The sequence below is a fragment of the Pleurodeles waltl genome, chromosome 7 (assembly GCF_031143425.1).
Source record: "Pleurodeles waltl isolate 20211129_DDA chromosome 7, aPleWal1.hap1.20221129, whole genome shotgun sequence".
NCBI lineage: Eukaryota > Metazoa > Chordata > Amphibia > Caudata > Salamandridae > Pleurodeles > Pleurodeles waltl.
The window spans coordinates 41,332,662-41,345,914 of record NC_090446.1 but is presented as its reverse complement, the minus strand read 5'-3'; the positions used below and the strand labels follow the sequence as shown (position 1 = coordinate 41,345,914).

At 41.4% G+C, this 13,253-nt stretch overlaps 1 protein-coding gene across 1 annotated transcript; it reads left to right on the top strand.

Annotated features, from left to right (window-relative positions):
- The first annotated feature begins 263 nt into the window (after positions 1-263).
- On the top strand, positions 264-836 carry LOC138246787 (olfactory receptor 5V1-like). The gene has a single exon (XM_069201548.1). It carries the CDS (start codon positions 264-266, stop codon positions 834-836), a length of 573 nt encoding a protein of 190 aa, XP_069057649.1.
- Positions 837-13,253: the final 12,417 nt, after the last annotated feature.

Here is a 13,253-nt window from a genome sequence, read left to right as displayed (position 1 = left end):
TTTTATGTTGATTTACCTGACATCTCTAATAGGAAATATTTTTTATTACTGCAACTATTTATTCTAACAGGCATCTGCACACTCCTATGTATTTCTTCCTTACACATTTGTCCTTCATCGACATTGGTTACACTTCGGTAGTAATTCCAAAAATGTTGTTTCACTTCTTCATGGAAGGCACAACCATTTCTCTGACTGAATGCCTAATGCAGATATATTGCTTTGCGTCCTTATTATCCACAGAGTTTTTTCTCCTCACCATCATGGCTTATGATCGCTATGTGGCTATTTGCAATCCAGTACGTTACAAAACCATAATGAATGAGGCTGTGTGTATCAGGATGACAGCTGGATGCTGGGGAATTGGTCTCATGGATCCTATACCACACATCATACTTATATCCCGGCTTTCCTTCTGTGGATCCCACACAATTAACCACTTCTTTTGTGATCCTGATGCTCTAATGAAACTTTCATGCACTAGCACTATTGAGACACTAACCTACACATTTGGATTATTAATAATAGGAATGCCATTCATGTTAATCATCACATCTTATATTAACACCATCTCAGATATTCTAAAAATTCAGTCTGTTGAGGGGCAAAGAAAGGCCTTTTCTACATGTGCGTGCCACATTATTGTAATTATTTTATTCTGTGGATCTCTAAGTTCTACTTATATTCGACCAACCACATCACATTCTGAGAAAGAAGGGACAGTGTTATCATTATTGTATGTTCTTCTTACACCCATGTGTAACCCAATTATATATACTCTCAAAAACAAGGACTTCAAAAATTCCATAAGGAAGAAAAATAAAAATGAGTGTTGAGTAGCAATGAAAAACCCAATAACTGCACAATGTAAAGGAAAAAAATACATTATTACAAACATTTAATAGCATCATATGGGTTAATAGTTGGCAGCAGAGATTAATTTGAGCAGGTGGTCCTCCCGCACTATTTCTTTGGAATCAACACTTATTTCTCCTCATCAGACTTTGACCCAGAGCAAGAGAGTGGCTAACACAGAAGGGGAAAGAAGTAGAAAGGGAAAGCTTGACAAAATGTGGCAAAGGTAGAAAGTAGGGACTTATAAGAGTGAAATAAGGAGGGAATGTTTAGTGGCGAATTATATTAGTAGGTGGGTGGCGAAAGTAGTTTTAATTACTGTGTAGTAGTCTCACAAATTGAGCATGTGACATGTTTATTTCAGCTATGTCTATGTGATGCTTTAAAAAGCTTTTTTAGTAAATGCAGATTTTGGCTAGACGCTGAGCAAGATTTGTGGAATTTTCCAATGAAAGTATATAAAACAACAGAACATATTAACAGTAAACTAGAACACAATATCAGAAAACTCCACACCAAAGCAACAACAATAGTAGCATTAAATGACATAAACGCAAACCACAACTGAATGTACCTATTGGGAAGTGGATTATTGGTACGGGCAGGTAAGTACCTACACCTGGCTAAAGGCCACTAACCCCTATTAGGTCCCGTTAGGTCTCAATAAATTAACCTGAGCTCAACGTTTGGTAGCTTGGCAACGAGCAACAAGGCTTAACTTGGGAGACCAGAGAGCATATTTAAGAGCCCCTAGCACCATTATAACAGCACATTAGCATCATTGTTTTACACTAATGTGACGTTAAAAGGCCAAAAACGCCATGCCATATTTACAAAGTGGCATAATGCATGGATTAAGCCACTTTGTAACCCTTTATGGTACATTATGCCACCGTTAGGTGGGATGAAAAAATGGCGCAAGGAAATCTAACAGATTTTCTGGCATCATTTCTTTTCAGCACTTTTAAAGCCTGCTAAGAGCAGCCATTAAAGGGGGCAGACCATTTCATACAATGGGTTCCTATCTACTCTGCAGGAGTAGCGCCAATATTTTGGTGCTACTCCTGCAGAGTACATAAATACCGTCAATAAAAATTATGCTATTGCCCCCTACCCTGCGTCATGGTGCGCCGTATTTTGAATATGCCGCACACATGGTAGCAGTAGAGGGGCCCTAAAGAGCGCAAGAAAAGTGGGGATGCCCTGTGTATAGCGTCACTTCTCTTAAATATACCCCAAAGTGTGTAAAGCATTCAAATATCACAAGGAAGTAATTAAATGAAAAAACAAGAAACTGTTTAAAAATCCAAAACCAATTTATGACAGAAGGAAATATGTGTATCATTAATTGGACACCAAAATGAATAAAATCGGATAAGGGGAACCAGTGCTATGAATTTCTAAAGAATAAATATTTTTTAGCGCTTACAAACTAGAATTGCCACTCCGGATATCTGGTCACACCTCAACTGGGGCAAAGTCAAAATTTAGGGCCGACCACGATGGATCCCTGCGGGGCCACAGCAAATGGGAGGCCTAATTTAAAAGTTTACCTTTGGACTTAGGCTCTTATTTATATTTTTTTAGAGCTGCACTTGCGTCATTTTTTTATGCAAAAAAATCGCAAACTTACAAAATAAAATTGTATTTTGTAAGTTTGAGCCGCTTTTGCGTTAGAAATTGGCGCAAATGCAGTACTAAAAAAGTATAAATATGGGCCTAAGTCTTTTTCTTGAAGATTTTTCTCACTGGGACGAAATAACCAATCCGATCCGGCCTCCCTGGAGCCCTCCAAAGATATGCGTTGCAGGAGACCTCGGTGAAGAATTCTACCTTTAGATGATTATTTTTAAATGGAAATCTTCATCCGGACTGAAGTTGAAATTGGATCCGACATCCCCTGGAGCCCTCCATGGACAAGCTGCACGGGAAGTCCCAATCAACTTTTTATGTTCAGACTTTGTCACTTTTTTGGAGCGTTATCTGTCCGACGTCAGAAAACCCTCCACAGCAAGCTAATTTTGAGTCTACTTTGTCGAATTGCCTTTCCAGGAGTCCCTGGTTAAATCCTCGAAGTCTGGGGCTCCTGAGCTTTTAAGCAGGATGAACCAGCAAGTCAGGCCGTGTCGCGGTTGACGTAAGCTTACTTGACTCACCACATCTGGTTGGTCTTTTTATGGAGCTCCAAACTTCTGGATCTTCTTCCAGAAGGTCTTTGAAGGTCCTTTAGGGGTCCACAGCTCACCCCAAGGTTCCAGAAGCTCTGGGTTGCTCCTTGAGGGTTCGGATGCCAACTCCCAGAATGCACCTGGCTCAAACTCAAAAATGACCACTGGACAGTGGTCAGCTGGTCAGTTTCTTCAGAATTTGATGCAGAATTTGATGCAGGGACTCAGGTTAGCTATTTTCTACCTGTAGGAAACAGAGTGTCCTTTCCTTAACCAGTTGAATCCAGGCAAAATCTTTTTTTGTGGTGAAGCACAAATGTGCAGCTGGTGCAGTCCTTCAGAGTGCAGTGTCCAGGTGCAGGTCTGGGGTCCAGCAGGGCAGCCCTTCTTCTTTTTGTTTTTGTTCCTTGTAGGGATCTGAGGTGTGGGTGCAGCTGTGTTGTATTTAGCCCTGCTACTAGGGTGGAAAGGGGAGGACGGGCAACTGTCCAATCACAGGCTGACCACTTCCTGGGAAAATCAATCCCAGGGAGCAATGTTTTTTAAAAATCCAAAATGGCAAACATTCAATTTTGGAGGTTAGGTCTGGCTAAATTCCTTAACACCCCCCTTTCCTGCCCTCTCCTAATCTAATCAAGGGGGCACCTGGTTGTCTGGGTTTGCAGGAAATGGGGGGGCTGCTCCAAATGTCCTTCCCTCCTTTGAAGTCCAGTTTGACTGCTCTCCCCATCCTGTTTCACCATCTGCTGAGGCGGATCTTCTCCCCTAAGCACTTCTTTTGTCCTCAGCCCAGGTACCTTCACCAATAATCAAGACAGCCTGGAAAGGCTGCCACAGGTTGGCCAATCAGAGAAGGGCACTACAGAGCTGAAGTGAACAACTTTCAGGTAGAGTTCTAAAACACTTTCCCTGAACTAGTTATATTAAATTCAGCAATGAAAAGTTGTTGGATTTATTATAAAAAACAGTTTGATACCAAATTTGTAATATCTAGCTCCTTTTGATTTTATTAAAAATAAAGTCTCCACATTTTAGCCTATGAAGCCTGTTCACTACAGTGAGGAAAAAAGGAATTTTGCTATTTTCCCTCACCAGGGCTTTTCAAACATCTGCTACCCTGCTTATAGTTACTCTGCACTCAACCCTGGGGGCACCTGGGGCATATCTTAGGGTGAGTTATATGTATAAAAAAGTAGTTTAAGACTTTAGAAGTACTTTTAATTCCAAAGTCAAATTTGAAAGTAACATTTATTTAAAAGCAGCCAGCAAGACAACCTGCCTTTAAAATGACACTGGGTACCTCAGTTGTGCAGCTATGATGGGGTACCTAAACCTACATGCCCTACCATATTCTAGGGACTTATAGGTATGTTGATACAGCCAATTATAATTAATCAAATTTGAATATTGAATTTACTCAGAACACTAGCCCTGGGATTGATTAGCAGGACCCAGGGCGCAGCCAAGAGACATTATCTGTCCCAAAAGTTTGGTGGTGACCAGGGCAAAAAGAAGGACTTTCCTACAGTACCCCAACAGAGACTACTCGACAATATTAAACAGTACAAACCCCATCACACACCAGCAACGTGAAATCATGTTTAAACAGTTACAACACACAGTGCAGAAAATAACACAACACCTTCAACATAATTAAATGTAAGAAAGCCAAAAGCACTAGCAGAAAAAAAAAAATATATATATAAACTGATTTAGCAACATAATCCACAAAAACAATCCAACACAAAGGAATATAACCCAGGAAGAACAAACAAACCAAAACCTGCTGTAACATGAAGAGATGTGCTGTAGTGTCTGGTAAGGGCAAGGAATGTGGTTTCAGTGTCACATTTGGCATTTCACAGATGGTGCAGGTGTATGTGGGTTTACCATGTCAAGCATGATGTTTTCTTTGCTTTTTTAATGCAAGCTAATTGCCAACAACAATGCTGTTTCATTATTGTATCACCTATTTCCCATTAACACTCCAGGCTCCTCTTTGTATGACAGCCTGATAATAACTTTGATTTTAGTGGACAAAGGGATTGATAAAGAAATTACAGTACTGGATCATTCAGCTGGCTCTATGAATCAATACATCATCTTGCTGAGAGCACCCATTTTCTATTTGCTCTAGTTCCTCTTATGGGTTTAGAAGTTATGTAACACATGGACCAGTTGTACTTCGGAGTTGCTATGTAAATTCCTACCATACTGCTGTTTGGCACTGGCCCTTTTTTACAACACTCTAGACTTAAGAAGATTACCCTTACACAGCAGATAATGATATCACAAGGAAATCATTCAGTTTTACTAAGAGCTCTTGCCCAATATTTAGTGCAAAGTGGTGTCTGATCGTACTTCCCTCACCCTTCATGCTAATTTGTACCTTGATGTCACAATCTGTGCAGGTCTTGGATTTTGCTCCAGCTCAAGACAGTAACAAAGAATCAGACCTAATCCTCCCAGTCGTGTAGCAGTTTTAATGGGAATTCAGTATGACTTCCACCAATCTTGCCTTTTCTATCATTGTTAATATATCCACCTCTGTCCCACCTACTATGCCCTACTATTACTAGAAACTAGTATTAAACTGAATCCTTTGCTACAACAAAATTGAATTCCATGAAAGGACATCTCCATATAAATTTGATGGGAGCTATAAGTAGGAACTGTACCAAAAAAATAATCTCATGGTAATAGTATTAGGGCCTGATTTAGAGATTGTCAGATGTGGTAAATGCAGTCATGGTGGGAGAGATATTAAAGTCTACCACCCTGTCTTTCCTACACTTGCCGAATTTAGAGACCACTGCTGGCCATGCAGTGACCTCGGTTGGTTTGCATGAAATACCTCACAATGTGATTTTTTTGTTTTTTGGAAAAGTAAAAGCTAATGGCCTCAATCATATATAAGTTTTCTTCCATCATGTATGGGTCATTGTTTATTTTTAATATCTCTCCTGATAGGATACTCCAAGCAGTGACAGACAATGAATAAAAGTAATCTAGCCATCCACTTTAAATAGGGTGAATGGTCAGATGGCTTACCTTTAACAGTCATTGCTCCCTTGGCAGTTGGAGGAAGCTTCACAGCGATGGAGTACATTTTACCCCATCATTATAAACCTGGTGGTCTGCCTGACTTAAAACTGAGTAGGTGGAATGAAAGTTTGTCCAAGTAACTCCATCATTGTTGCATTTGAGTACTTTCCCTTCCAAACCCAAACAATCCCTATAAGGACCAATTTAGATTTGGATGGAAGGATTAAAGGCAGTTGGGAGCAGAGGACTTTAAGCCTGTTACACTGCATTTACTCTTCCCACTAAATTTGTAGTTTACCTCCTGCACTGTGGGAGGCTTTATGGATATAAGTTTGGCGTGAATCCTTCATTGATTACTTTTAAATGTTTTTAATTTAAAAAAACAAACTCTCAAACTAGGAGTTTGTTTTTGGAAAAGTAAAAACTAGTGGCCCCAACACTTTCTCCCATGGAATGGGGTGCTTTTTTTATTTTACTTTTACTCTACCTCACCACCAGGATATTCCTGGTGGTCATGGAAAGTACAAAAGCCATCTGAAAGCCTCTATAAATAGAGTTAACCATTTGATGGTTTGGAGGGCTCCTCCAATGCAATTTAAAGCCAGTTCTGATAGAGTAGAACCTATACAAGAGGAGGAGTTTAGGTGCCTGGCGCGGAGTATTTCATCAGGGTCCTTACTTGACCCCCTACCCACGCATGTGTGGAAAGATAGGGACAAGGAACTCTTCCCAGCCTTGTTGGATATTAGTTATCAATCCTTGGAGACTGGGCTATTTCTGGAGATGTGCAAAAAAGCTCTGGTAAGTCCAATTCTGGAAAATCCCCAAGCTGATCAGAATGAAAGAAGCAACTACTGCCCTATATTGCTTCTTCCCTATCCTTTGAAGATAGTGGAAAAATATATGAGTAGGAAATTGTTAGACTTTCTGGAGGCCAATCATATCCTGGAGGCTGAGCGGAATGGCTTTCGTCCAGCCCATGGCGCCGAATCAGCATTGAAAAGGTCATTGGGTGTACTGCGGATGCCCAGTGGATGGGGGGCCCTCTGCCGCTTTTGACACCATCAATCATTAAATTATGCTGCAGAGACTTAAAGAAGTAGATGTGATGGGTAGTTGTCTGCAGTGGTTTGAATCCTTTATGAAAATAGACATTAAGCAGTCTCCATCCACCCTTTTCGCTCTGACTTCAATAAAGTGGAACAGCGAGTTTTATTCAACATTTATATTCACCCTCTGTTGAAGATAATAACATCATATGGGATTACCTTCATGAACAATGCTGATGATAAGCAAATGATGGTACTTTACGAGAAGAAAGTCAGATCAAAATGTTCAACTTAGTTTAAAAGAGATGGCTGAGTATCTTAATAATAATCATCTTAAATTTAATGAAGGGAAAATGGAATTGCTCCTGTGCACTCTTTCTTCCCATCATAACTTATTCCGAAAGAAGTTCTAGCCATGGGCAGATACTAATAATCTGCAACCCTCCCAAGTGGTGTATAACCTAGGCATCTATATGTATGATTGCCTGACCCTTGAGACACACATACACAAAACAGCAGCGACCTGTTTCGGGCTTTAGAGACATTTGAGGAAGATTGTCTCTCTGTTGCCCCAGCCAGTGCTTAAGCTGGTGGGCCAAGGGCCTATATGGAGTAGACTGGGCTACTGCAATGCACTTATGCTAGGAGTGCAATTATATCTTACAAACAGATTATGTAGGGTACAAAAGCTTGCAGCTAAACAGGCCGTGAATGGACTCTGCATGGGCAGCTTTAAGAGCATTACATTGGCTGCTAGTGGAAAGATGGATAATATTTAAAGCCTTCTGCAGAATCCACAGGACAGTTAATGGCACAGGACCAAAATTGATGCAAAAGAACTTTGACTTTCATAAGCCAATGAAAAACCTCCGCTCAGCCACAGCAAACCTGATTCAAACACAAATACAAAACGGCTAAAGCAGGGGAAGGTCTTTTAAGATCAAGCCATCCAGCTATGGAACAATTTGCCAGCTGAACTTAGAGCCGAAAGGAATTTGATCAGTTTTAGGAAAGATCTAAGATTTCTCAAATAAGTAAAGGAACTTTAGAGAGATCTCTTAGGGGTTTAATTCAATCATTCACCTCATACAGCCCATACATACTCTCTCGGGCTATCAGAGAAAGAGTGAGATAGCCAGAGTAAATTTTATTCTGTTTGATTAATTCTGGAAGCCTGCTCAACTCAACATTAGGTGGGTGGATACAAAGTTTGGCGGATAGGGTACTCCATCACCCTTGCAATGGAGTACTCTGTCAGCCATACTCCAAAGGAGTGCTTTAGTATCAAAGACTTATGTAGAAAGTCGATTATTAATAATCACCAAAAAGGTCAGTTCAGCATGTTAAAAGCCCTTTAATACACAAATATTAAAACAAAATCACAGGACCATATTTCTGCATCTTCATTCACTACGCCAGTTAATAATATCTTATACCTTACATTAGTTCTATCTTAGACAACTCTTCAAGTAAGTAAAGTTCATAGGTAAAGCCATGACGAATGTCCATGAAGATTTCTGATCCCTCTTTGCAACAATCAAATTGAAGGCACGCCATCTCTTGCGGTTCTCGGCACATCAGCAGCCAAGACACTAGCAAACTGCAAATTAAGATGTGTAAAAAAGAAACAAACAAGCAGCAGGCCTTTCCATCTATTCACCAAGGACATGCAACAAGAGCCTTGTATCCATCAGGGCCACCAATGCTGCTACAATTAAGGAAAGAGCTAAAAATGCAACAATTTAACAAAAGCTACATCCCAACACATTACTAGTTCCCAAGTCAGCTACCTCTCCTAGCAATCATTGACTTTATACTTGTCCTTCACTCTATTCATAACTTTGCTGACTTTTTGTCTAGGTTTGCTCTATAGAAATACCAAATACATGCACCCATGCAAAGATATATCTAAAATTAGTGAGAATATATCCCTCCCTTTTACCACAGTTTTGCCTGTTCCCTTTTCTCCTTATAGAGATGTCACCAAGGAAGCTAGCTCTCTACCCTCCAAACCAATGCCTTTCATCGCTAATGAGAGCTCTAATACCACATTGGACATGTCTGCAAGTAGATCTTGACATAGCTCCTTCCCTTACCTCAGTAGAGACCTCATGGAGGAACCAATAGATGGGGTTATAAAAAAAGTTCCTGTTTTTGGAGAAAGTATGTCTGCAATATCTAAAGCATAAGTGGTATACAACGAATTACTGGGCAAGAGTTAGTGTCAGGAGTTTAGATGTCACAGTTTTGGCCTCTTTAGATGGCATTGTTAGCCAGTTACTAAAAACAATTTCTAACACGGGTTGTCTAAGAAATGTACTATTAAGTCATTGATTTCATAGCCATTTTTAAGCAAAAATTCACAAATTTGTTGCTCATCAAGGTAGACTATGGGGGTCATTACGACCCTGGCGGATGGGGGTATTAGGTGAAAGGTAGTGCCAGGCTGGCGGTACCTTTCATCAAATTATGACATTGGCAGTTTGGCTCAAGCCAAACAGCCAATGTACCATTCCAACCGCCGAAGTCTCCAGCCCGGTGGCAGTCACAATCCCACCCTCGGGATTATGACCCCACCTACCGTCATGGTTTTCGTGGCAATCCTACTGCCACGAAAACCATGCCGGTAGGCACTATCAGTGGCAGGGAATTCCTTCCCTGGCACTGATAGGGGTCTCCCCCGCACCCTCCCCCTCGCCTCCCAAGAGTCCTCCACCACCCTTCCCACTCCCATCACTACCCTACGCACATTTACACACCCACACATGCACACTTACACACACAGGCATACCTACATCCACCTATGCATGCACACATAAATACCCACACCTCAACACACACTAACATGCATTGCAGCACGCACACATTCACAACACACACATACACTCACATTCATTCATTCACACACACATTCCACATGACTCACACCCGCATGCAAGCATTCAAAAACAGACACACACACACCCCCACCCCTCTCTCCTGTCAGAGAACCCGACTTACCTTCTTGGAGGGGGTCCTCCGGCAGGAGATGGGTCACGGTGCTGCTGTCAGCAGCAGCGTCCTCCAGCAACATGATACGGTAGGCGGTGTTTTGCTGGCGTGGCTCCATGACGGTTGCCGGTATTACATCTACGGTCATAATGCGGTTGGCGGGTGGTAGCCGCGGCGACGGTATGTTGGTGGCAGCATTTACCACCAATGTCATAATGAGGGCCTATGTCTGAAACTTACAGACTAGAAAATAAATTGTTCTAACTGCCAATCTCAGAGTGGGTGCTCAAAATTCACAACTTACTCTGTCTCAGACATGTGTAGATCATTTAATTCAGACTTTTCACTTTTTATTCAAGACTTGAGGGACCCCACAGTGAAGAGAGAATAGAGACAGAGAAGAGAAGAGAAGGAAGTATAGCCATTAGTTTTAGTAATGCGAAACATGAGTTAATTTGAGTGGAGAACATGTGAGTCTGCAGTTGGATTGAATGGAATAATGGAGGGATAGACAAGGGAATAATCCAAAAAGTGTTAATTCAGAGATCATAGCAGTAAGGTGAGGTTTGGGATGATTAAAGGAGGTCCATAGGAGGGAAGAGCCTGCACAAAGTAATTAGAGAACTCATAGAAGTAAACTGAGGTTTGGGATGAGTCAAAATAGAGATACATGAAGGAAAATTTACCAGGATTGTTTGGGTGATCATAGTAACAAACTGAGGTTTGAGGCGAGCCAGGATAGATAGAAGAGGGAAGAGTATGGGAAGGGTTATTTTAAAGATCATACTGGTAAAATGAGGCTTGGGATGAATCAGAGGGTGGAGATAGAGGCTAGATTGAGAGAGGTTTAGGGTGAGAGAGAGTAGTGCATTAAAGAGAGTCTTTTTTTGTACTTTTTGTACAGAAGGGCTATAGTACTAAATATAACATATGTAATTACATAGAAAGGGAATATATGTATAAGGAAGATAATATATTGAGATTTAAAGTTGTATTGTACAAACACAGATTTCCAAGTGTTGCAGTATGTGAAGGTAATTTATTTGTGTACTTTTGTAACATTATTATATTTATCATTTCCTCAATATATTATTAGTGAAATGACTGTAGATACATAGTAAAGATAATACTTACCTATTGTGACAGATAAATAAAACAGAGACTCATAAGCATTGAATCAAAACAACTTAGAAATAAACTTTGCTATGACATATAAACATGTTAAGCATCAAATTATATTTTATCTATCTATCTATCTATCTATCTATCTATCTATCTATCTATCTATCTATCTATCTATCTATCTATCTATCTATCTATCTATCTATCTATCTATCCATCTATCCATTTATTTATCTATCTATCATTATACATACACATACACACACACACACACACATATATATATGTATGTACATCTATTCACAAAAAAAACAAAGGTTACAGGGACTTTACATTTAGGAAATAAAATTTAACGAAACATAGAAGTTCAGCAAAAAAAACAAAGGTTACAGGGGCGTTATAGTTAGGTTCCTACCCTGCACTGCACATGGCATTTGACCTTGCACAGCGGGGGTTGGCCACAGAGCCTGGCCTGCGGGCAGGCTATGCTACCATCCCCCTATAACTGCCCAACCCTTCATCGTCTTGCTCTCTGTTTCTGCCTTTCTGCTTGTTTTTTGCCTTCTGTTTGTCCATCTCTCCCCGTTTCTTGCCCTCTGTGTCTAATTCTTTGTCTGCTTCTTGACTCTGTCTGTGCCTTTCTGCCCACTTTTCTTCTTGTCTCTTGCTTTCAGTTTGTTCCTTTCTGCCCATTTTTGTCCTATGTTTCTGCATCTCTTCCCATTTTCTGCTCATTTCTCGTCCTCTGTTTCTGCCTTTCTGTCTGCTTCTTCCCCCTGTTTGTGCATTTCTGGTTGTTTTATGTTCATTTCTTGGCCTCTGTTTCTGCCTTTCTGGCTGTTTTTTTGCTTGTTCCTGCCCCATGTTTGTCCCTGTCTGCTCATTTTTGCTTTCTGTTTATGCTTTAGGGGCTGATTTTGTTTGATTATTCTTGGTGGGAGTGGTCAGCTCCCACCCAGCAAAAGCAAACAGTTATGTCCCAGGGGTGGGCACCCTGGAAATAGCAGGAGCCAGACTTGGGGGGGTGGTGGTCCCCAGGGCTATCCTCGATGGGGCTGCACGCCCTCCCCTAGATGATAGCCCCGGGAAGGTGGTGGTCCACATGGTGGTTGGTGTCCAAAACTGACCCCCTTTACTCTTTTTATTATAGCCCTGGGAAGGAGGTCGTCACCAGGGCTGTGGAGAGGGGGACAGTTATTTTATCTTATTTAATCATAGCCCCAGGGAGGTGGTGGTCCCCAGTGCAGATGGGGGGCTGGGTAGCACCCCATATCCATTTTGATAATAGCCCTGGGGAGGTGTTGGTTCTGGGGGCTGTGGGGGGGTCAGGAGGCCTCCGGTATATATTTTCAGAGTTTAGAATTTCCCCAGGCAGGTAATACCGGCAACTATGACCATGGCGGTGATAACTCCCATAGACAGCCAATGTACCACACCAACCGCCAGGACAGAAACAACACTCACCACGGCGGTAGCCATAAACAGCCAAGTGGAAGACAAAGTACCTCCCACCATATTAAGACACTGCAAACCACCACCTTTTCATGGGGCAATGCCATCAAAAGCCTGGCGGAAACGCATCACAGAAGAGAAAGGACTTACCTTTGGAGACACAGGGAAGAACAAAGCCACCATGGAAACCGAACAGCAAGTTTTCCAGATGATCTTCTATGTTATGCTCTGGCTGGAACACCAACGCCGATGAAGACAACGGTGAGTATAGCCTAACACACAAGGGAAGGAGGGAGGAAAACAACAGTGACACACACACACAACACACACCATGCACACACCATACACACAACCAGCTGCACACGTAAAATAATTTGCCCCGATACACAGCAGAATGATACAAGGACAACAGGAATGGACGAAAGTGATTGTATTCAAATCAACATCTAAAATAATTAATCGATTTGTCAATGAAACAGATATGTACATATGTACACAAAGGGACACTGTCCAGACCAATGTTCAAAGGGCCCACATGTCCACAGGGCACAGTCTAAGGCCCAACTCGAAT